Source organism: Mauremys reevesii, linkage group 6 (assembly GCF_016161935.1).
Source record: "Mauremys reevesii isolate NIE-2019 linkage group 6, ASM1616193v1, whole genome shotgun sequence".
In the NCBI taxonomy this organism is placed as follows: domain Eukaryota; kingdom Metazoa; phylum Chordata; order Testudines; family Geoemydidae; genus Mauremys; species Mauremys reevesii.
Window position 1 is genome coordinate 14,824,568 of NC_052628.1, and position 24,209 is coordinate 14,848,776.

At 41.5% G+C, this 24,209-nt stretch overlaps 1 protein-coding gene across 2 annotated transcripts in view; it reads right to left on the minus strand.

Annotated features, from left to right (window-relative positions):
• DYM (dymeclin) overlaps positions 1-24,209 on the minus strand; it is a 367,304-nt gene that overhangs the window by 268,444 nt on the left and 74,651 nt on the right. For both annotated transcript variants that reach the window (XM_039543377.1, XM_039543378.1), the window contains exons 8-9: positions 4,555-4,680; positions 1,086-1,228 (exon numbers count right to left, since the gene is read on the minus strand). In XM_039543377.1, the coding sequence (XP_039399311.1) occupies positions 1,086-1,228; positions 4,555-4,680 (269 nt within the window). The remainder of the gene's footprint in view (positions 1-1,085; positions 1,229-4,554; positions 4,681-24,209) is intronic.

The window sequence follows — 24,209 nt, forward strand, 5'->3', positions numbered from 1 at the left end:
TAGATTCGACTAGGTCGAGGGAAGAATGCTACTGTTGTTCAGGGAAATACCTGTTACAGTGATGGAAAAAACCCTTTAAAATCGCTGTATTCTAGGTTTACAGTATGGGTTACAGTGCCACATAGTGCCCACAGTGGAGGCACAGACAAAGCGTTGCAAAACTGATGAGGACACTATCTCTCCAGCTACAGTTATGTATCAAGCAAGTACAACAAATAGATAATTATGTAAGTTTGTTGCTTCCTATTCAACCAAAAAAAATGTATAATCCTAGATTAAAACAATCAGAGGTGTTAAAGGGTCAATCAGTTTATGGTCACCATTTTACATATCTTGCAATGTGTAATTTGGCAGAAGTACAGACATAATTCTTTCTAATTAAATTTTTCTTCAATACACGTCTAAACAAGAGGAAAATGAAAATTAAATGCATGTGACAACCCTTCTACCACGTGCAATGATGCAGTTAAGACTTATCTGCAATCGTTGCAGAGACAAGATTACTTCAAACTATAGCAGACATTCAGAAAAGGATGGCTTAAAAGAATGATTCATATCACGTCTTGGGAGAAGCTTTCCCTTGTTATCACACTTAATATATTAAATGTAATTTTTCCTGTAGTACAGTAATTTAAGAGAAAACAGTAACTGTCGTAACTCTTAGAGCCTTACATCTTCAGAGTGGTTTCTCAATATTCACTACTTAAACAAAGCCAAAGAGGTAGAAATTATGGCAGATTATTATTATTATTTAAGTGCTATGGCGATGGAGTCTATAGAAATATTCAAGATTGATAATGACTTGAATACTTGAGAGTGGCAGAGATTCTGAATTATTTTTAATTTTGCCCAGTTCCGGCTTCACCTTCCAGATCTGTCCTCAAACCTATTAAAACCTGCAAAAAAAGTCCTCCTCTCTGCTGTTGGGCCCTGCTCCTGCTCACTCCTCCCTGCCACTGGCTAAGTCCCCACAATCACAGGTACAGGTATTATTGCTGCAAAAGGAAATGAATTGCATGTATAAAAAAAACTTATTACACAAACTACAGATTTGGATAGCTGTTTAGAGGAAAGGTAAGACTTACTTGCCACCCCTGATGCAAAACCATAAAGCAATCCTCCTCCATCTGTCTGCTGCTGGAAGACATGGGAACCTGGGGGAGGGCTTCTCTCTTGTCTAATGAAGTTATATAATAATGTTTTCACAAGCCTGCTGGTGTATGGGAGGCTGAAAAGAAAAAAATCTAATATTTATCAAAGTACATGAAGTAACTACAGTGGTAACTGCACTAAAACTTAAAAGAGAGATTAATATAAATATATTTGCACAAGAGGGCAGGTATTAACCATGTGAATAAAAACTCAGAACTGGAATATTAAGCACCTCTACAGTGCATTCCATCCAAGCAACTTAGAGATCTCTGCAGACATTATCTAATCCACGGAGGCTTAACTCAGTAAACATCCCTGTTTTACAGAGGGGGAAGCCGAGGCACAATGAAATTAAGTATCTTGCCTAAGGTTAAATAAGACATAAGTATGTTTAATATAATTTTTCCTGTAGGATAGTGACTTAAGAGAAAAAAATAAATGTCATAAAATTCTTAGAGCCTTGCATCTTCAGAGTGGTTTCCCAATATTCACTACTTAAACATAAAGCCAAGGAAGTAGAAATTATGGCAGATTATTATTATTTAAGTGCTAGGGCAATGGGTTCCATAGAAATATTTGAGATAGATCAAGACTGGAATAGAGTGGCAGACACAGCCAGGAATAGATCCCAGGTATCTCTGCTCACCGCCTAGTGCTTCATCCACAAGACCGTCATTCTTCTCTTTAATAAGGAAACTTAGTGAGGTATGCAACTTGACAAAGTTATAGGTTTGATGCCTCCTTTTGTTCTCCAGAATGTAAATGGTAGCCAGGGTTGTAGACACATGTTTAAAGAGTCTCTCCTGATGCTGGTCACTTTCTCCATCTTAAGGACATTAACACATATTAGAGTGGACTGATTTAAACCAAAGCAATTTAAATCACTGATTTTAATCAACAAGCAAGAAACCATGATTTAAGTAATTAATTTTAACTGTGTTTCGCATTTCTACATTTGAGTTATTTTCCCAAAGACAGGTTGAATCTCACTGGTTGATAACCATTAAAATGTTTGATTTGCAACTACATAGAACCTTTACACTAAATTTAGTGTTGTTTCTTGCTAACCAGGAGGATACACTGTATACTCATTTATTTAAGCAATTATATAGCTTAACTTTTTACTTGTTGACTAATATTTTACTTGTGATATGAGTCAAGCTCTATTTGGATGGAAAATAAAATGAATTTGAAAATACACAAAAAACATACTTTTATTAAATAAAAACTGCCTTAAATGTGCTGAATACATAAGAAAAAAGTTTATGAAAACATATTTTTCATTTAAAATTAATTTTTGTAACCCAAGGAAGTATTTGTAGTTAGTTAATTGAACTGTTTGTTTCTGATCACCACATCCTTAAAGATTAGAATTAGTAGCACTTGTCCTCCAACATTAGTTTTTATCCACAGATTGGAAGAGGAAAACAAGCTTTCCTGCTTTTTCAACTCCCATTTGGTTTATTAACTTTGAATAAACTAGTTCAATAACCTGAAATGAAGAAAATATTCTCTATGCAGCTGCAGATGAGGTTACTGCTTTCAAAAGCTGATTTAGCACCTTAGCAAACTCCGGCTCCCCACGCTTAGCCAGTGATTTCCATCAGTTCAGTGGCTTGACTCTCTTGGAAACTTTGCAGCAAATATGTACTGCTTCATATTTTTGTATTTAATTTCAATGATTGTAATAGATTATAAATTTAGGTCTTAACATATGTTGTCAGTTTCAAATTTAATTTTAATAGATCTATTTTTAATTAACAAATCTCTATTTAATTTAAATTTTAAAGAATCGGGGAAGGGGATTAAAAAATTCATTGATTTTTATCCATCCTGACACTTATGTTGATTTGCCCATTGCTGTACATGTGCGCCAAGCACTCCATCAGCTATATAAAAAGGAGCAAGCAGCAACAGCAGGTCTATAGGAGAATTACTGTCTACTGAAAGGTTGTCGACCCCTGCTGAAGTGCTGTACCGAGTCTTAATTTATTCACTCTAATTTAAGGTTTCGCGTGCCGGTAATACATTTTAACGTTTTAGAATGTCTCTTTCTATAAGTCTATAATATATAACTAAACTATTGTTGTATGTAAAGTAAATAAAGTTTTTAAAATGTTTAAGAAGCTTCATTTAAAATTAAATTAAAATGCAGAGCCCCCTGGACCGGTAGCCAGGACCCAGGCAGTGTGAGTGCCGCTGAAAATCAGCTCGCGTGCTGCCTTTGGCACGCGTGCCATAGGTTGCCTACCCCTGGTCTACAGCTAATATTGCCAGTGTTTATTTTTTGTTTCTCTTACAGTTTAAAGCTAGAGCATAAATAGCGCTCAGGAAAGTGGGATTTTTTTAATATTCTTTCACTTTTAATAATCTATGATGTTATCAGTAACTTAGTGATCCTGCAACAAGCAGCTCTGCACAAGTGGACTCCTGCAGAGCACCACTGACTTCAACAGAGCACTGCATGAAATCACTTGCAGGACTGGGGCCTACAGACTTATGTTTGTTTTCAGTACGATTTTTAAACTGATAGTGTCCCTTCAATTGCTCCATCATATTTTGCCCCCCAAGAAGAACATTTTTATTCAGAGAAAGGAAATATACAGTACTTATTCCATTATTCCTCTGCATCTTGGCTACACAAAACGGGTAGACTGTATTTTCTCCAACATTTATAGTTAGTTATGAAACTAGTTGGGTCCAGTTTACATTGATTACTGAAACACATGACCTCACCTCAGTGACTCTTAGTGGTAGAGAAGAGAGTTGTTGGAACTAAATGAATTAAAGCAAGGGAAACCACCATAATATGTTTAAAAACAATTCAGAATTAATTACCTAAATTCTCCAAAGCCAATGGGACTACTAATGTAAGTAAAGTTAAGTACATGATTCAGTGTTTACAAGATCAGGGCCTACAAAGCCTCTGTCTTTCATTTCCCCATCTATACAAATAGGGTTCATACTTCCTTATCTAACAGGGAATAATTTCAGGAGCATTTTTGAGGCACTCAGGTACTACAGAGAGGAATACTATAGAAAAAACCCACAGATAGATTAAAAAAATAAAAAATGATTTCTTTTAAAATAAAAGTTTCAAGTAATGAATAAAATTTATAAAGGATATATATCAAGTTATAAGGGCAAATGGGATCCAAAATAAAGCCGTACTGAAACCAGGGTGTGGGGAACCTTAAATGTGAAACATTTCACTAACATTTGGCAATGTTTTGGTTTGTTTTTCTAAAGTGGCAGCATAATGCAATTAAACTTTTTACATGTTCCTCTCCTGACACTGTCTACAAGTACAACAATCTATGAACACAAAACAGAAGTTTATCAAGAGCATGAAAAACTATTTGCTTTTCTCTGTGTCGAATGCAGCACTGTAATGTGACGTACCATCGGCCACGCATCAGGTATTTATGAATGACGCTCTCTCGCAGAATTTCCTTGTGAAATAGTTGGCAGGAAAGGAAGACAACAAGTGTCGTCACAGCTTCCAGGGAAATGCTGTATGTTATGTCTCTGCAGGGAGAAGAGAGAATAGTCATAAGGATTAAGCTATTGTTTCTATTTACAAACTGACTTTTACATTATGAGAAAATGCTCTAAATTCACGTTTATACAATGCTTAGCACATTGGGCCTGTATCCAATCTATGCCTATTTCCGAAAAAGCCTCTCCCACTCCCGCCAAAAACGAGGCGGCTGTATTTAAAAAAAACAAAAAAACACCACAATTAACTACCCAAAATACACAGGCTAAAATTTTTAATTTTTGACCAAGTTTAGTCGCTCACTAAAGTAATGTATATATTTTTAAAAACTGCTCTGACATTTGCACTTCATATGCATTTGTTTTAAAAGTGAACAAAGAAAATTGAGAGGCCAGCTCTGATACAGGAAATATTTAGAGATACCAGAGGGCACTGAGACCAATGTGGATGCAGGTTGCTTGAGCTCTAAAGAGGCCTACAGGGAATCCCCAAACATTGTCCCCTAAAACACAACATCTAACCCCAAGAAATATTGCACCAGACTACTGAAACCCCTAAGATGCCCTGTAGCTCGCATCTTCCTCTGATTCCAAAAGCACCAAAAAATCCCAAAGATCTGCCTCCCCCACTTCTACAAACAAGATAGTGCCTGAGCCTGATGGAACAAAGCTGATGACTGTCGCACAACAGGTGGCTACAAATACTGTTGAAATTAAATCTACAGTTTCCACCCTACAGGCCATCATGACAGAGATTCAGATGGACGGGTGAAGCAGAACACAGAGTTTCTGAAGTGGAAGATGACTTCAAGGAAAACAATTTGCAGGTTATGAAGAACTATAATTATATCAAGACTATTAAGACCAAGCTAATTGATCTAGAAAACCACTAACAACGATGTAACATCAGGTTTGTGGGTGTCCCTGAAGGAACCGAGAAAGGTAAACACTCTGAATTTGTCCCTAAATTGCTACGTACATTGCATCTGCCAGTAGATTTTTGTTTTGATAGAAAACAGGCACAGTGGGCCCTGGTCCCCAAACCAGCTCCAAGAAGTCGGCCTAGAGCACTGACTGTGAAATTCCTGAAGTTTACTACTAAGAAGCTTATATTGCAAAAATCCAGAGAAAAGAAAGAGCTAGTATGGGGAGAACCAGCAATTAAAATACAGCTCTTTCATGATTATGCCCATGATGTGGTTGCAATGAGGTCAGCTTTTAACCAAGCAAAACAATTGGCCGGGACGATGGATTTGAACTATTTTATTAAATATCTGGCAATGCTCCAATCTTACGAATGGCAAGACATCATCATTCAGTTCTCCTTAGGAGGCAGAAAAATACCTCAAAAATCTGCAAACTCCTCCTTCACAGCAGGAGACATCTAGGGAATGACCCCACCATAGGGAATTTATGTATTGCTCTCTGAGCTCTGATATGGCTGCTCTAAACAAGTTGATGAGTGCTAGGTTGATATGGATATGTTAGTTTCTTTTTGTTTTTCTCTCTCTGATTGGGGTTGAAGGGCTATCATCAATTTACTTCCTATTGCCTTAATTCACGGGAAAGGAGCATCAATGTAAAATCACTTGATTAGTAATTACATATCATGGTTTTATTAGATGGTGCTTCCTTATGGACCAGTGTATCAATGTTCTATTAGTAATAGGTGATTACTATAGTTGTAATGTTTGGGGCCCCAGGGAATGTGGGAATATCCAAGTTTCACCTTATCCAACTGCCCCTCTGGGTGTCAAGTGGATAATTTTGGACAGTTTAAACAGATACTTCTATCTGATTGTAGGGTACTACTGTGTTTTTCTCACACCACTATCTTTTCCAGGGTATTCAGTTTAAAAAAAAAAAAACACACCTTATTTAATTCCTCTTTCTGCCCCCTTCTACTACCCTCCCATGCAGATAATTTCCTTCCCACTCCTGTAGAAAATGTTCTGTGAAGTAACACCCCACCACTGGATTATATAACTTTTGCTGCTTAAATATGCAAGAACTGTATGCTGCTTGGCAAAATGTGTCATTTCTCATTTATTCATAAAGTGACTATGTTTTATCCGGTATATTTTAACAATGATGGCTCCCATAATTAAATAAGTCTCCTAGAATATAAAGGGGTTTAATAATCCTATTAAAAGGAAAAAATATACTCAATGCTTAAAAAAGAGAATGTTGGCATTGCCGTGTTCCAAGAGACAGATCTGACAGAACTTGTAGCTTATAAACTGAATAGAGATCAGGTAGGCCTCTCAGTTTCTAGTAGCTTTAATTCTAAAGCAAGAGGCACTGCCATACTAAATACATACAAAGTTGAATGTTAATATTCTGAGCACAAGGTCTGACAGTGAAGGCAGATTTACTGTCCTCAAGGCTGAAATTTTGGCAATTCTATAATCATCTTTGCCAATCTCTATGCACCAAATCAGGATGATCCCAAATTTTTTCATAAGTATAAATTACATGGCCCACGATATTGTTGGTAAAGCTGGAGACATTAAACTTCTAGACCAGGTCTTTGATAAATCTTCTCTATCTCCATATAAGAACACTAATACTCATCAGGTTCTTCATACATATATGGCTGATTCAGGTTTACAGAATGTGCAGAGACTGGGTAATCCTACAGCTAGAGGAGGTGGGCAACCTTTCAAAAGTGGTGTGCCGAGTCTTCATTTATTCACTTTAATTTAAGGTTTCGCGCGCCAGTAATACATTTTAATGTTTTTTTAAGGTCTCTCTCTATAAGTCTATATATTATATAACTAAACTATTGATGTACTGTAAAATAAACAAGGTTTTCAAAATGTTTAAGACGCTTCATTTAAAATTAAATTTAAATGTTGATCTTACGCTGCCGGCCCGCTCAGCCTGCTGTTGGTCTGGAGTTCTGTTCACCTAGGCCGGCAGTGGGCTGAGCAGGGCCTGCGGCCGGGACTCTGGCTGGCAAGGATCCGGCAGCCAGAACCCCAGACCGGCAGTAGGCTGTGCGGGACCAGCAGCCAGGACCCCAGACTGGCAGTGGGCTGAGTGGCTCCTGCCAGCCGGGATCCAGGCTGCCTGCCTGCCAGGGCCCCACGCCACTCCCAGAAGCGGTTGGCTGCTGGCACATCTCTGCGTCCCTGGTGGTGGGGAAGGCAGTGAGTCTCCATATACTGCCCATGCCCACGAGCGCTGCCCCCCTCAGCTCCCATTGGCTGGCTTCCAGCCAATGGGAGCTGCGGAGACGGTGCTGGGGGCGGGGACCACACAGGGAGCCACCTCCCCTCAAGGGCCGCAGAGACGTGCCAGCAGCTAGCCACTTCCGGGAGTGGCATGGGGCCAGGGCAGGCAGACAGTTGGCCTGAGCCCCGCTGTGCCACCGGACTTTTAGTGGATGGAGATCACGACTGACTGGCAGAGGCTCCAGGATTGATCAGTTGATCGTGATCGACCGGTTGGTGACCACTTGCCTAGGACTATCTTTTTCATGTGCTTGGTTACCAAATCCAAATTTGGCTACCAATCTATTGCTTGGATTAAGCTTTTATATTCTAATTCGACTTCCATGGTAGTAACCAATGGTATTATTTTTCCCTGTTTCTATTACAGAGAAATACTAAGCAGAACTGCCCCCTTTCTCCTCTTCTGTTTGATTAAGCTCTAAAACCTTTAACCATTGCCATGTGAGCAAATCAACATATTTAAAGGTATCATAGAGGGCTAAACAGAGCACAGAATTATGCTCTGTGTTGATGATGCCTTTGTATTTGTATCTTAAAGTCCAAGGTTACTATTCCTAATCTCTTACGTACAATTAATAATATTGGACATCTCACAGAATATAAAATTAATTGAGATAGATCAGAAATCTTAAGCATGAACAAATAAGCCCAAAAACGTCTTTTTTCAAATTGGTGGCAATCCTCTTACATGAAATCTTTGGGAATGCTGATTCCCAATAATATTCAGGACATCCCTAATATAAATGTAGAACCAGTGACTAACAATGTGGCTAATGACTGCGGGAGATGGAGTTCATTAACCCTGAGTTTGTAGGGGTCAACTTAACATACAAAATTCTGGGAAGGACATTCATTTTCAGTATGTCCTGAGAGATCTCTCTATTTCTGTTCTCAAACTCATTTTAAGGAATTCAGTAATATTTTCATAAAGTCCCTTTGGGGCACAGGTAAGAAACCTAGACCGGCTTTGAACAAATTACAGCTCCCCCCCAATCTCTGGGGGGATTTTATTTTTCCAGCCTGGAAAGTTATCATATCTCCTTTTTGTTCAGCGAGGCATCTTTGTGCCTTTTAGATAAGACAGTACAGACCCCACTTTGTGTTCAGACTGAACGAGAATTGGTGTACCCTCTCCCCCTTTCAGGCATTGTAGGATCAAATTATTGTAGATTTGATGGCTCCAGAGCTCCCACAACAATGGTTGTGAGGCAACCTTGGTCAAACTTGGCTAGAAAGTCCTGCTTCCATCCATTCTTCAATGTAGAGGCAATTCTATGGAGCAATCCTACACTTAAAATCAGAAGCAAAAATTTGATGTGGAGGAATTAGATGGAGAGAGGAATTATGACTGTGTCACAGCTAACTGACAATGATCAATTTAAACCATTTGTAGATCTTCAGCAATAATTTGGCTTGCCATGTCCCAGATCATAGAAATTTATCTACAGTTGAAGCCCTGGATGTGAACTTCACAGCAACATTAATACCACTTAGTAAAAGGAGTGAGATGTGAACCAAAGAACATGTGGGTTTTTAATTTTAATAGATCTATTTTTAATTAACAAATAGATAAGGAAGTATGAAGCTTTGTAGGGTACTTAACTTTACTTACATTAGTAGTCCCATTGGCTTTGGAGAATTTAGGTAATTAATTCTGAATGTTTTTAAACATACACTAAGAGTCACTGAGGTGAGGTCATGTGTTTCAGTAATCAATGTAACTGGACCCAACTAGTTTCAAAAAAACTATAAATGTTGGAGAAAAATAAAGTCGAGCTGCTTGTTGCAGGATCACTAAGTTACTGATAACATCATAGATTATTAAAAGTGAAAGAATATTAAAAAACTCCCAGACCAATGGACATTCCCATATGCCAACAAGTATTTCATGAGGGGAAGGATGAGTCTATCTCATGATGTGCTACCACCAAAAAATGCATAGCACTTGGCTGGTCTGTCACTAGTCACTTTTGAAAATTTTGCCATAGTTACTATTCTCTGAAAACTAGAACCTTTACATTATGCTAGACCTATGCCTTGACCTATATATAGTTCAATGTCGAAGATAATTGTTAAAGGAAGGAAAAATGTCACAGTAATTATAGTGTAAAATCAGGCTCTTTCAAATAATGACGACTAAAAAAAAAAGTCATGCTCTAGTGCACTGAATGTAATGGACAACTGAATTTAAAAGCAGCCTGGACTAAAAGCCACTGCTCTGCTAATTAGTCTCAAGATTACACCGGAAACGATCCAATTTAAAAATTGCACAAGTTCTCTCTCTATGAAAAAAGTAAATGTGATGTTTATTACACCTAAGAATTTTTGGTATTCTCAAGTGTACTATTTCAAAGACTGGCAATAATCAGGGCCACCCCGGGGGGTGGGGGGAGAAGTGGGGCAATTTGCCCCAGGCCCTGGGCCCCGCAGGGGCCCCCATGAGAATTTTTCAGGGGCCCCTAGAGCAGGGTCCTTCACTCGCTCCGGGGGCCCCAGAAAACTCTCACGGGGCCCAGGCCCCCAGAGCTTCTTCCGCTCCGGGTCTTTGGCGGTAATTCAGCGGCGGGGGGTCCTTCCACCCCAGGACCCACCGCTGAAGTGCCCCAAAGACCCGCAGTGGGGGGGGGGCCCTTCCACCCCAGGACCCGCCGCCGAAGAGCTGGGTCTTCGGTGGTAATTCGGCAGCGGAGACCCCTGCCACGGGTCTTCGGGGCACTTCGTCGGCGGGTCCCGGAGCAGAAGGACCTCCCGCCACTGAAATACCGCCGAAGCGGGGCCCCCAGCTGCCGAGGACCCCAAGCCCCCTGAATCCTCCGGGTGGCCCTGCCAATAATTTGCATTACTATAAATCATAAGGAATGGCCATTATGAAATACTTAGAACATATACAATATTGCATAAATATTCAGTAATCAAATCTCATAATATCCCAGTAGTAGTCGATATTAAGCACATTAATCGAGAGGTTAATATTTGTTCAAAGTCAAAGAGTCAATAGCAGAAGTGAAATTACTTTCCTGGCTCCCAATCTCATACACAGTCCACTCGACTATGCTACCTCCAACACTGAAGCACGTTTTACAGGAAGGTTATGCAAACTAACATTTTCCTTAAACCATTTTAATCCACGCATTTTTATTGCACACTTTGGCAAGATATTTCTGCTTTAATAACATTCTTCCTTTAAAATTGCTGGCTCTGGTTTAATTAGTTTTAGTTTCTGTGAGTCACCTGACTTTTTGCCCACTACTCAGAAAGTTAGGCAGTGAAAATGTTGATAAGATCCAAGATCAGACATTACACTGTGATCCAGTTCCACTGCAAATTCATCTAAGCCAGAAGCAATGCTGAGGTAGGAGCTGCTACCAGGTTCTCGCCAGATTGTGCTGCATAATAACTCATACCTACATCAGTCCCAATCAGAGCACTATGCAGCCCATTACAGCATGCAGGGATTAGATATCCAGGGCTCTTTACAGGAGGCATCTATGTAGAACGTACTGTGTTTGGCTTTTTTAATGACCATAAAAATAGAATACATTCAAATGTGCACTTTCCCCAGGGTTGAACGGTATATGGAGATTGGTTCTCTCTCACTCACACACACACACACACACACACACACACACAATGAACAGGGAGGCTGATTTGCCCTGGCTACAGAAACCACCATAAAATCCAGGACACTCGTGTATTTTCACTGGGAGAATACAAAAAAAGGTTTAAAAAATAAATACCCAGAGAATTTAAGATGTTCAAATTATATACATTTTTATATATTCTACCTATAATTCTTTTCCATTAAAAGTCCAGCAATATAACTGTCTCCAACTCATTTTTTCCATGAATTAGCATTTTTTTCCCGTGGCAAAACTAAATGTGAAAATACAAGTTTGAGGAGAAATTAGGAAGTCCCTTCCTCCTTTTTTTTTTTTTATCTGAATAATATAAGAAAGTTCTAAGATGTTAGTGTAATATATTATGCCACTTTCTAAAAAGCTTCTTTTCATATTATTTAACTGTTCAGAAGCAAAAATAGTAAAATTCAGTAACTGGAGTTATCATACGTGTTAGTCCCATGTTCTTTTTTATTCAAGCCCATATCCCCAGCGTTGCCATAGTTAAGGGATGTTTAAGTGTATGTTCCTTACTTTCAGCTTGCAGAAGAGCATGGACAGAATATCTAAATTAAACCTTTTCTCCTAATTCCAATGAAAACCCTGTTTTCCATTATTCCAAGCTGCTGTTCTTAAGTTACCTGCTCAGTAACACTGCTTGAGGTTTCAGAGCCCAATGCCTGCCTGTCCTGAGGGCAAGTTCTTAATTCAAGCGTTTCTAAAGGCCCCAATGACTCTAGCAGCAATCTTTTCTAACTTTTCAAAGAAAATCTTGAGTGCACACAAAAAAGGTAAAAAACATGAGGCAGTCAGTTCATACACACAGCATATCTGGCTAATCAAGTTACACCTATGTTATTCCAGACTCTGGCTTCCTCCTGTGTTAGGGTTTGTTGTTGTGTTTTGTTTTTTTTCCCCCTCCAGAAGAAAGGATTATTCCCCCTGTGCAGTAATTGAGGTTCTTTGAGATGCTTCTCCCTATGGTGTGGCAGTGCCCCTGTGCTTGGGATCGGAGATCTTCACTAGCAGTGCTCGTTGGACCGCACATGCGCACCTCCCCCTCTTGCGCTGTGCGCGGGACATATATATATATATAGCACTGTGCAGTTCGACCGTGCTCAGTTCCTTTTCTGACACAGAGCTTATGTTTTTGGCTCCGAAGCAGAGGGGAGGAGGGCGGGTAGTGGAGCAACTATAGGAACACACATTTTGAAGAACTTCAGTTACTCCACAGGTGAGTAACCCTCTCTTCTTCTTCTTCTTCGAGTGATGTCCCTATGGGTGCTCCACTGTAGGTGATTATAAAGCAATGCCTCCAACTGGAAGGCTGGGGCTTCAGACCGACACGTATGGGTAAGGATAGGCATCATACATAATAGTGTACTGCCAGGTGAAAGTACCTGTTGATGCCAACATGGCAGCCTTACAAATGTCATCATTGGGGACATTATTAAGAAAGGCAATTAATGTAGATAACGATCCTGTGGAATGTGTTCTGATTGAAGTAGGAGGTTGTCTATCGTGAAGTTCGTAAGATAAACGTATACACGGTGAGATCTATTAAGAGAGGCATTGTTTAGATAGATGCCTATGGATCTTTTGGTGGTGGAGAGGAATAATCATGGTGATTTCTGGAAGGGTTTAGTCCTGACCCAGTAGAATGCACGTCTCACGTCTAGGGTGTGTAGAGCTGTCTCCTGTTGATTACTCTGAGGCTTCAAGAAGAAGCAAGGGAGGTGTTATCAGTTGATTTAGATGAAATTATACTGGGACCTTAGATAAGAATTTTGGGTGTGGGCATAGTGTAACTTTGTCTTTATAAAACACTGTGTATGGTGGATATGCCACGAGGGCCCCAATTTCGCCCACCCATCTAGCAGAGGTGATGGCAACAAGAAAGACCATTTTCATTGATGGTGTACATAAGAACAGGTTGCCATTGGTTCATTCAGGAGCTTAGTCAGAGAATGTAGAACTAGGCTGGGGTCCCAGGCCGGGATCAGGTCTCATATATGGGGATAAGATTTTGAATACCCCTCAAGACGTGTTTCATGAGTGGGTGTGCGAAGACTGAGTGGCCATCAATGGGGGAGTAAAAGGTAGTGATTTCCACCAGGGTACCCTAATAGAGTTACTGACCAATCCTGAATGTTTAAAGTGTAGAATGTAGTCAAGAATAAGTGGCAATGAAGAGTACACTGCATCAACCTGGTGTGAGGCGCACCAGCAGTGAATCTAGTTCACTTACGAATGTAAGTGCATCTGGTTGTGTCACACCTGCTATTCAAAAGTATCTGTTTGACTATGTCTGAGCAGGTTATTTCCAGATCCTGGAACCACAGAGGAGCCAGACTTTGAGGTGGAGCATCTGTCGATTGGGATGGAGGATGCATCCTGTGAGAGGAGCCACAGTGTTAGGTGGAAAGAGATCAGTCAGTATACCATCATGCCTCATGCGTAGAAGATAAGTATACCAGACTTTTCATGGCCATGTTGAAGCTATTAATATTGTTGTCAGAGCGGTACCGGTGTGGTGCTCTGCTCTCTCCAATGTTGATATTACTCAGCTGCGTGCGTGTGTTCCCTCTGTGTGCTGCCCCAGCTCTGCGCAGATAGCTGACCCAGCAGACCCGATGAGAACCCCCAATAACCACAAAGTCTAGTAAGGTACAAAGGCACGTCGGCCAGGTTTATTGTCGAAAAAAGTACAGCCTCCGGCTCCCCGGCAAACGTAGTCCAGGGTGCTGACAAGGTGCAGCTAGCCAGTACATATGTACTCCCTGACAATGGACTCAGCTCAGTCAGTGGCGGGATTTCCACTGCCCCCTAGGCTGGAAAAAGACACCGCCCCAAGGATGCATTCTTATACACAGATACAAACAAGTTACACATCACACCTGACGTATTGAGGGGCCACCTCTCTACGTAGCAAGTTACAACCCTTCTACGTATTAAGGTACCGCCTTCTACCTTGTACATGTTGGTTCGAACAAAACAACTCTATCCATCATTTTACCCTTTTGCCCCTGTCATTGGGATGGGTCGGCCTGTCCTTTTATTATCTATGGAATGTTTTAGTATAGTGTGTTCTAGTGCTGTGTTTATGCTAGGTGAATGCAGCATCAGCCCTTTCCGTGCCAGCTTCTGTGAGCAGGGCCTACCTCTGGCTCACAGCTTAACTTTGCTTTATGTTAGCAAGGTCTTGACCATTACTTTAGTTCAGGCCTCAGGCCTCATACTGGGCCTTTATCAGGGCCTGCGCTTACTACAAATATGACATGAGCTCGGCCCTTCTGTATTTTGCAAAGTACTTAGAAGAGGAAGGGAAAGAGAGAGAAGGCATAAAGTAATGGCGCATGCCAGGTTATGAGGAATGTATCTCCAAGTAATCCACACCCCAGTCCCGCCCTGGAACAGAATTGAGGGCAGCAGACGTTGTGTTGAGTGGCCAAGAGATCTGTGATGGGATGGCCCCATTGGTTGAATATGGGTTGAACTGCTTGCTTATCCAGCTCCCACTCATGACCATGTGAGAACGTCCTGCTGTGTGTCGCCAGTAGTGTTCTGGTGGCCGGGAGGTATGAGGCTGAAATGGAGATGTTGTTCTGGACACACCAGTCCCACAGTTTGATCATCTTCAACCATAAAGAGTGGGACTTTGCTGTGCCATACCTCTTGATGCAATACATGCAGGCAAGATTGTCCGTCATCACTCTTATGGTATGAGAAGAGGTAGGAAATATCAGCGGGCATTGCAGACCACTCATAGCTCTAGGAGGTTGATTTGTAAGGTGGATTTGGTGGATGACCATCTTCCCTGCACTGTGTGTTCATGTAGATGCACTCCCCAATCGATTAGGGAGGCATCAGTGGTTAGGATCATAATCGGTGATGGCTGTAGGAAGGAACTCTAACACAGATGTTATTGGGCTGTGCCCACCAAAGTAGTGAGTCCTTGACTTATTGGCATGGATAAGAGTTTGTGGAGGCTGTGTTTGTGGGGGGAGATATACTGTACGGAGCCATGCCTGAAGTCACAGCATGTGAAGTCTTATGTGCCTGACCACAGAAGTGGCCGCTGCCATGTGGCCTAGAAGTTGGAGGCACATTCTTGCAGACATCTGGGGGCAGAACCATAATTGGATACCAGATCTAGTATGGCCGAGAATCTGTGAGGCGGTAGGAAGGCTCTGGCTTGTATGGTGCCCAATTGTATGCCGATGAATTCCAGGTGCTGTACTGGTGTTAAAGCGGACTTTTCTAGGTTCAAGAGGATGCCTAGCTTCGTAAACAGGTCCATTGTTATGTGGACAGCTCAGGGAGCATTGGTTTCAGATGGGGCCTTGAGGAGACAGTTGTTCAAGTATGGAAAGATGACGACACCTTGTTTCCTTAGGTAGGCAGTGACTACTGCCAGGACCTTGGAGAATACCCAAGGGGCTGTAGTTAGACCAAAAGGCAGCACCTTGTACTGGTAGTGGTCATTACCCAGGACAAATTGGAGAAATCATCTGCGGGCAGAGTGTATTGCGATATTAAAGTTTTGGAAGCCGAGGGCCAAGAACCAGACCCCCTGTTCCAGTGTTGGGATAATAGAGAGAGGGTAACAAAGAGAGGGTAACAATCTTGAAATATTGCAGTTTGACAAACTTGTTTAGATTGCAAAGGTCCACAGTGGTTTGGACCTCTTTAGGAAAACCCAAGAGATGAAGCTAGGATGCACGCCTCATGACTACAGGAGCTGCAATGGACCGGGCAATGGTGTCTGCAGAGTTTAATGAGGCTTGTAAGGCTGTACAGGCTAGGAGGTGTCCTTCCAACATTAGGGACTGGAATTGCTGCCTCCAGGAGATCATGACAGAGTTCCTTCAATTTAGAGTAGTTTAAGCAGTTATACTTAGCTATCAGAGCCTCGTAGTTCAAGATTCAAAACCGGAGTATAGCTGAGGAATATGCCTTGTGTACAAATAAGTCTAGGCATTTCCAAACTCTCTCTGGATGGCTAGCACAGGATTGGTAATGATGGCCTCTCTCTTGCCTCCCTCATTGACCACCAGAATATTTGGGGTAGGGTGAGAGAATAGAAATTCAGCATCTTTCGCTGAAATGCAGTACTTTTTGTTGGTGCATTTGCAAGTCATAGGGATGGACGCTGGGGTCTGCCAGAGAACTTTTGCAGGGTCGAGAAGAGCTTCATTGATTGGTAGTACGATCTTGGAGGAAGAAGATGCGTCGAAAATATCAAGCAGTGTAATGCTGCTGACCCTTGACTTCCTTGAATTCCAAAGGAATCTGCAGGGAATCTGCAGTCCTTCAGAACAAGTCTTGAAAATGACTGAAATCACTGGCAGATGTAGCGGGTGGAGGCATGATAGCCTCATCAGGAAAAGAAATGTAATGTAGGAGGAGCTTGCTCCTCCTGATCACTGGGGAAGAGATGTGTCATCCTCGGAGGAGAAACAGAGGAGTGTTGTGAGCCTGGAGAGGAGGTGGAAGTGGGGCGAGGTCATGTCGAAGAAGAGGTGACTCAGGAGTGTCTGCTACCAGGAGGTCTTTAGAGTAACTAAAGTCTACTGGGGAGCGGGGGGAGGGAGCACCATTGGTGGCAACGTGAGACTCGGTACCAAAGGAGTGATGTATTCCCCTAAGGTGTCAGTAGATGGAGACTTGACTGGCTTCGATGACCTGGCTGGCTCCAAGGGCTTGCTCAGTGCTAAAAAGGATGTCAACGCCGTAGCTCCTGCAGTCGGCTTGTCTCGATCTCCAGAGGTGATTGACTGTGCTGAGGGCTGTAGGACTGCCAGGTTAAAGTCTTTATCCCATTTCTACATTCTGTTTAGAGGTACTTGGGTGGGTCCTAGAGCTATGTCCCCTGTCAGATGCTGTTGAGGCAACTGACCTTGCAGGGGACGGTGTTCTGGTGGACTGTGCCTCAAAATGTGAGGAGGGAGCCTGTTTCTTCTCGCCCAAGTGAGAAAGGGACGACTTTCTCTTCATCTCCTGATCCTCATTCCCCTCAACCCTCATCCTGGCAGAACACGAGGACCTCACAGGAAGAGAGTCCGGGCTCAGGTCTGATGCAGGCCCCAGTGATTTCTCCATGATGAGACGTTTTAAGCAAATGTCCCAGTCATTTCTGGCCCTGGTTGTGGCAGTGAGAACATTTTTGTGGAACGTGTCCCTCTTCAAGACAGCAAATACAATGCAGGTGGGTCATCGGTTACTGGAAGGTAGCCTCGCAGGAGATGTACCTCTTAAACCCAGGGAACCTGGGCATAAGGGTGAGGGGAAAAAAGCTTCCCAGTCGGTGAGGAAATGAAACCTAAGTTATGACATAACTTTAAAGGTAAAGAAAAACAAAAAATTTGGGTTTGGTTTTTTTACAATAGAAATAAAAAAGAAAGAAGAAAATACTAACTACACTACATCTAAAAAGTAAGGCGCTAACTACTGAGGGAACAGGAGAAGCAGGCTCTGCTGTGGATTCCATCCCAGACCAAACGCGTCAGGAGAAGGAACAGGAGGCGGTCAGACTGCGCAGCACTATATATACATCCCGCTCACAGCATGGGAGGAGGGAGGTGTGCATTTGCAGTCCAAAGGGCACTGCTGAGAAAGATCTCCAATCCCAGGCCTGGGGGTGCTGCCACACGTACAGTGGAACACCCAAAGGATATCACTCAAAGAACCCCAAACTCTCTCTCCCTACCTTTTAATTATTTTCTTGGACTTTCACCACACCAATTTAGGACCCTCTAAGTATCAAAAGGTTAAAGTATAACTAATTTTCCAGTTAAGGATGCAGGGACGGCTCTAGGAATTTTGCCGCCCCAAGCACGGCGGCACGCCGCGGGGGGCTCTCTGGCGGTCGTCGGTCCCGCGGCTCCGGTGGACCTCCTGCAGACGTGCCTGCGGAGGGTCCACTGGTCCCGCGGCTCCGGTGGACCCTCCACAGGCACGTCTGCGGGAGGTCCACCGGAGCCACGATACCAGCGGACCCTCCGCAGGCACGTCTGCGGGAGGTCCACCGGAGCCGTGATACCAGCAGACCCTCCGCAGGCATGCCTGCGGGAGGTCCACCGGATCCGCCTGCCGCCCTCCCAGCAACAGGCACAGCGCCCCCTGCGGCATGCCGCTGAGTCACAAAAAATTTCAAAATCATACAAGAACCAGGTTTTATTAGAATGCTTCCTCGGGGCCCACCAGAAAGGTGAAAGAAGAGTCACCACAGAGAAGAGATCAGTTTTGAACACTGAAAAGAAGTAGAGTAGCTGATTATTGGTCTCCAAATGCAAGTACAACAGGTCAAAGTGAACATAATCTTTCCTCTTGGAATCACTTCCAAATTTATACCCAATGATGGCAAACATACACGCTGGCAATAGAAACATTTGGGAAATTTCTCAAATATGCACTCAAGAAATATGAATTGAAAGCAAAGGGCACCCACTGGCCGTTTCTACTACTCTCTCTCAAATGAAAGAACAGGAAATATTCCCATCTAGTTCTCCCATCTCCATAGATAGGAAGGGAGTGTGTCTAATGAACAGGCAGTGAACTGGGAATCAAGGTTTATGAGTTCTATTCCCAGATCATCTCTTGTGTGGTGAGCGCAAATCTCAGCTTCTCTGTACCTTAGTTTTTCCCTCTGGGAAATACCTATTTTTACCAGGATGAGATAGTTTAAGAGAGAATTTCATTAAAACCCTATATAAAGCACTATGTGAGCATTTTCAAATGCTTCAACTGATCTTTCATACCAACAAGACAGGTTTTCCTGAAAACGTTAGCTGTAACCAAATTTGAGATATTGTCATTAACGTAAGAGAAGACTTAAGACAAATGCCTAAATACCTAGCCATATATGATCACACATTAAAGTTACTACAAAAGGAAACTGAATTCTGAATGACATTTTCAACATCCTTGATAAGAAATGCAGGATTAATAAAGAAGATCAGGCTTCATCCTCTACGGGATGACCACCATATGCTTTTAGAACTATAGTGCTTTAATGTTAAATGGCACACAGTACTAAACTACTCAATATGAAACAATAGGAAGAGTAAACTTTTGTCATGCATTAGACGAACTTGGTGATGATACTCTCTGGATCAGACAAAAGGAGACAAGGCTGTGTATCACTGAAGTACCAGTGCAACTGTAGGTCTTATCATTTCACATTCACCCCAAGAGGCTTCATACTGATGTTTGAATAGAATAGGTGACAAGACTAAGCTCTGATGGACCATATAGCCAAGAGCCCTCAGAAAGGGCCATCACTCCTTGGGACAGATCAGAAGGGAATGAATGGCATGATTTTACAAAATTCCATCCACTCCTGCTAAGTTATGTAGCTGCGACAGCAACACCATGTCAAAAGATGCTAAAAGATGAAGACTTTTTAAAGCTGTTTGACTTAGGTTCCCGAAGGGGAGGTTGACCACAGTAATTGGTGTAATTTCCATGCAATTCCAGTGATGATTCCAGTCTGAAGCCTAATCAAAGGAGGGTCAAGGGTTCTGAGGATGTCAGATGTTGGAAACAGACAGTTACCGATTTCTCAAATATATTTCCAAAAAAGGGACTTTAAAAATAGCTGACTGGCTGCCAAGACACTTGTGCCCAGAGTTGGTTTCTGTAGGAGCCAGACAACAAGCTTGGCTGAGAATTACCAATGGGTACATTGGCTATCCCCTTTCAGAAAACAGCCCACGCTTTTCATAGAGGCTTTCTACATCCAGTATGGGCACTGGGTCTGGTTTACTTTAGGCATATCACTTGCAGTATCGTTGGGACCTTCATTGGGACAATGACTGAAATTCATTATGGGATGATGATGCAGCTGTTCTTTCTAACCTTAGGTTGCAATGCCAAGTTCCAGCAAGGTCACACTGAATCTGCTCAGAGTTTTCTTCAGAAGAATAAAAGTTCATCATAGCCAAAAAGAGATGCCTCTGGAGCCATTCCAAGATGACAGAACTGCTTACTACCACCTGGAATGTATCCACAGGTTGGGATTTAACTGTTGTTGACAGAGAAGACTTCTTATTCCCCAACGTGGCCATGTGTAATAGGTTGTTCTTACCACTGTAGTGCCACCTGGCATCAGGGAGCTATATTGCAGGGGACTTTGCCTCTAGTGCTCCTTCCTGGTGGCCACTTCCTTTGCCCTACAATGGCCTGTCCTGTTCAAATCTTCTATGACTTAGCCCTCCTGCCAAGTCATTTAAAAGTTCAATCCCTTTCCAGGGTAACAGAGGGTCCAATTATAATGAATTAAAATAATTGTTTTGCCCCTTTCAGGCTATACTGATACTCTCTGCTTCTTCTATGTTGCATCCTCCCAGCAGGTTTTTCCCCCACTGCCTACTTTCTCTGGGGACTCCAGCAGTTTCCTTCAGAAGTTTCTCTGCTTTTTGCAGGCCCTATCTCAGAGCTCCCCCACAGAAGCCTACCCTGCTCCCTGTGGGTCTTCTAGCTTGACTTCCCTAGGCCTGTCCCAGAGGGGGAACTGCCCTTATTCCTCCTTCCCTCTTTACTGAGTTCACAGCTTTATTTAAGTTGTCCTCACTCTCATCCCTTGAAGCTGAGATCTGGCATAATTAAGCTCCATCACACTCAGCTGGGATCACTAACTATCAGTACATTGCTCGATCACCGGCGAGGCTGAAGGATAGCTGCTAGGTCACAGGCAAGGCTAAGCCCAGCTTTCCTTAAAGGACCAACCAAGCCTGTGATACAGCACCACAGAAATGCGTTACACATTAATTACCAGACCACCACCACCAATGCTCTAGCCTTTTGCTATCTGTTTTTATAGTAGGTTATTGGTAAACCATGGTGTCCTGGGAAGGAGGTATGAAATCAGCGTGCTGATGGTTGTGTTCTGAACAATCTAACTCTCTCATGATTTGGACATTTTGGTTATATTCAAAGATGAGACAGACTAGGAGGATTTTTTCCCTTTATAATTAAGACAGATTTTCCTAAATAAAGGGTTATAGTCAAACAATTTTCAAATATCATGGTGTTGGTAAAGTCTCTTGAGTAGCTCTCTAATCTAAACTGAAGTATTTAAATTATTTTTGGAGAGTACCAAAACTAGCATCCAATATAGCAACCTTTTCAAAATGTAAAGGAGGAAAAAGCAAACTTACCTTCCTCCCTTTCATACGATTAGTGAGGGGGAAAAAGGGAATTGTATTTTTCATTGTGTATTTATGGGGAGGAGGAGGGGTTTGTACAGTCCCATGAAATTATAAAGTGCTACATAAATGCTACTATACACACTATAATTTTGCAATAACTCTCTCAAAAGATACTGTATCTGGATCACACTGTGAACCTGCCAGTTGCTACATTTCATTTTTAAATACCAGGAAATGCAAAGAGCATCCTAAACCTTTTAAATTGAAAATGGTCCTAATTATTTTCAAATTTGGAAGATTTTAGCCAACTGCAGGGTTTAAAAAAAAAAAAACTACAGAAAATAACGGAATGTAATGGAAATGTTCACTAACCTAGAGTGGCACTACAGGGTGCTGCTTAACAATGGTGTAACTGGATCAGAGTATTTCATTCTTTTCCCAACATGTACTTATAGTTCTTAATTAAGTGAAAATGTACTAACAACCACCAGATGTTCTGTTATGTACACCAATTCCTAACAAGCTGCTGAAAGATGCCTCTATAATTTACCATTTTTGGAACTTCATCTTGAAACAAAATGTTTGTAACAGTTGCTACACAAAGCATATTGGATGACATATTTAAGCAGTGCTACTTGTTAATGCACACCTTTGGGTGCTCACAGTAACAAGACCAAAGGAAGCCCAACATCTGCAACCTGAGGCGTCCATAAATCAAACAGCATTGAACAATAACTTGTCTCTTACTGGGATTACACAATGCTGATTTTTAAAGAGCAATAATGTTCTTTAGACCATATTAATGTTTTAAAATTAAAAGTTTTAAATGTTAAAAGCTTTTCCACTTAGTGTTTTGTGAATGACACTGGTTGCCTATTATTCAGCAAGCGTAATTCAAGGTCTCATTAGTAAGCCTTAAATAATAAAGGGTGCTGTCCTATGATCCATATGCCACCTGCTCCAACCCAGCTGATGACAACTTCCATGATGAGGCAAAGGGCAGCAAGCAGTCCTCAGGTAGATACTAATTTCAAGAATATGGGGCTTCCTCCATTCATGGCTACAACTCTGAAAGGTTCTCCCATAGTACATCCCAAAGTACATCTCTGGATCCTTTCCAGACAAGGCTCAAAACATTTTGTTTCTTCACTTACATTTCATGGGAGGCTTTTGTATGCTTGAGATGAGATGTGTTCTAGATTTCTGTTTTGTCTTTTGCTGGAGCACACACATTAACACTAGGCTAGGCTGAAAAAAGCTTTTCTAAATTATTTAGAAATCAAAATTAACTTTAATCAGCCCACTCCTACATGGTATCAGTACCTTTAAGTCAGGAATTATGGCTCTCAACTTTCTAGAAAGTTGTTTTCTACAGAAAGCTAACAAATAGAAATGGTGGTCAATTAGGAAACAAAATAAATAACTAATTTATATCAATCTCTGCATACAAATTTCCTAACAAAAGACGGCCATATATGACACCCTAGAAAAAGGATCTGGATAGACAAATTACCCCAGAGGAATGGAATTTTATGTGAAAAAGAAGACCAGCAACCTCAATCTGTAGCAAAATTTCCTTAAGATACTGTTTCAATGGTACTTCACACTAGTCAGGTTAAGAGAGAGAGAGAGAGAGAGAGAGAGAGAGAGATTTAATGGGGATAAACGTTGGAGAAACTGTTGTGAAGGAGGAGATTTCATGCACATATGATGGACATATGATTTCATGCACATATTATTAGAGAGTGTCTTGGGATGCAATTTATAACCAAACTGTTGGCCATCTATTCCAAATGATCTTTTTCTAATCCTCTTGGGGCTTCCTGGTAGAAATGGTCACATAAAAAGAAATAGAGAATTAATCTCTTATCTGCTAGTAGTTGCTAGACTACTGGAAAAAGAAAAAGTCCAGTCATAGAGGAATGGTTAATAAAACTCTGGTAAGTTGTTATGGAAAAATTAAAATACCAATTATGTAGCCACCAAAATAGAGGACAAATAGATATTTGTTATCATTTACTCAATACTCAAACAACGTACATTTGCCTGCACCAAAACCCAGCACATCTCTCCAATTTTTTTGAATATTAACATTTGATAGATATGGTTGGTTTGATAAATGTATAATCAGAAGTTTCACTCGATTTAGTAAAATCACCGGAAACATCACATTCTCGTAGCTTAAAGAGGCTCACTCTGTAAGTAGATAACACCTTAAGTAGAGAGATCTGATGATTATATTAGTGTAAAACATTTCTCTAAACAAAAGCTCACGGTTCTAATGATTATCTTTTTGTTCCTGAAAGATACATGGCAATGATTTGTAAACCTGTAAAAACTTTCTAAATAAATAAATCGATCAAAGAAATTGGGAGGCTACACTGCCCATTTGCAATTTTCAGACTCCTCTCCTACATGCCCTCAGAGTGTCTGTTCAGTCATCTACATCTGATTCAAACTGAACCTCTCTGGGATACCCGAGACTGAACCTCTGTGAAGAAGTTTTCCCCAGTTTGTTTTACAATCATAATTTCACCATGATCAGTAATTCAAGT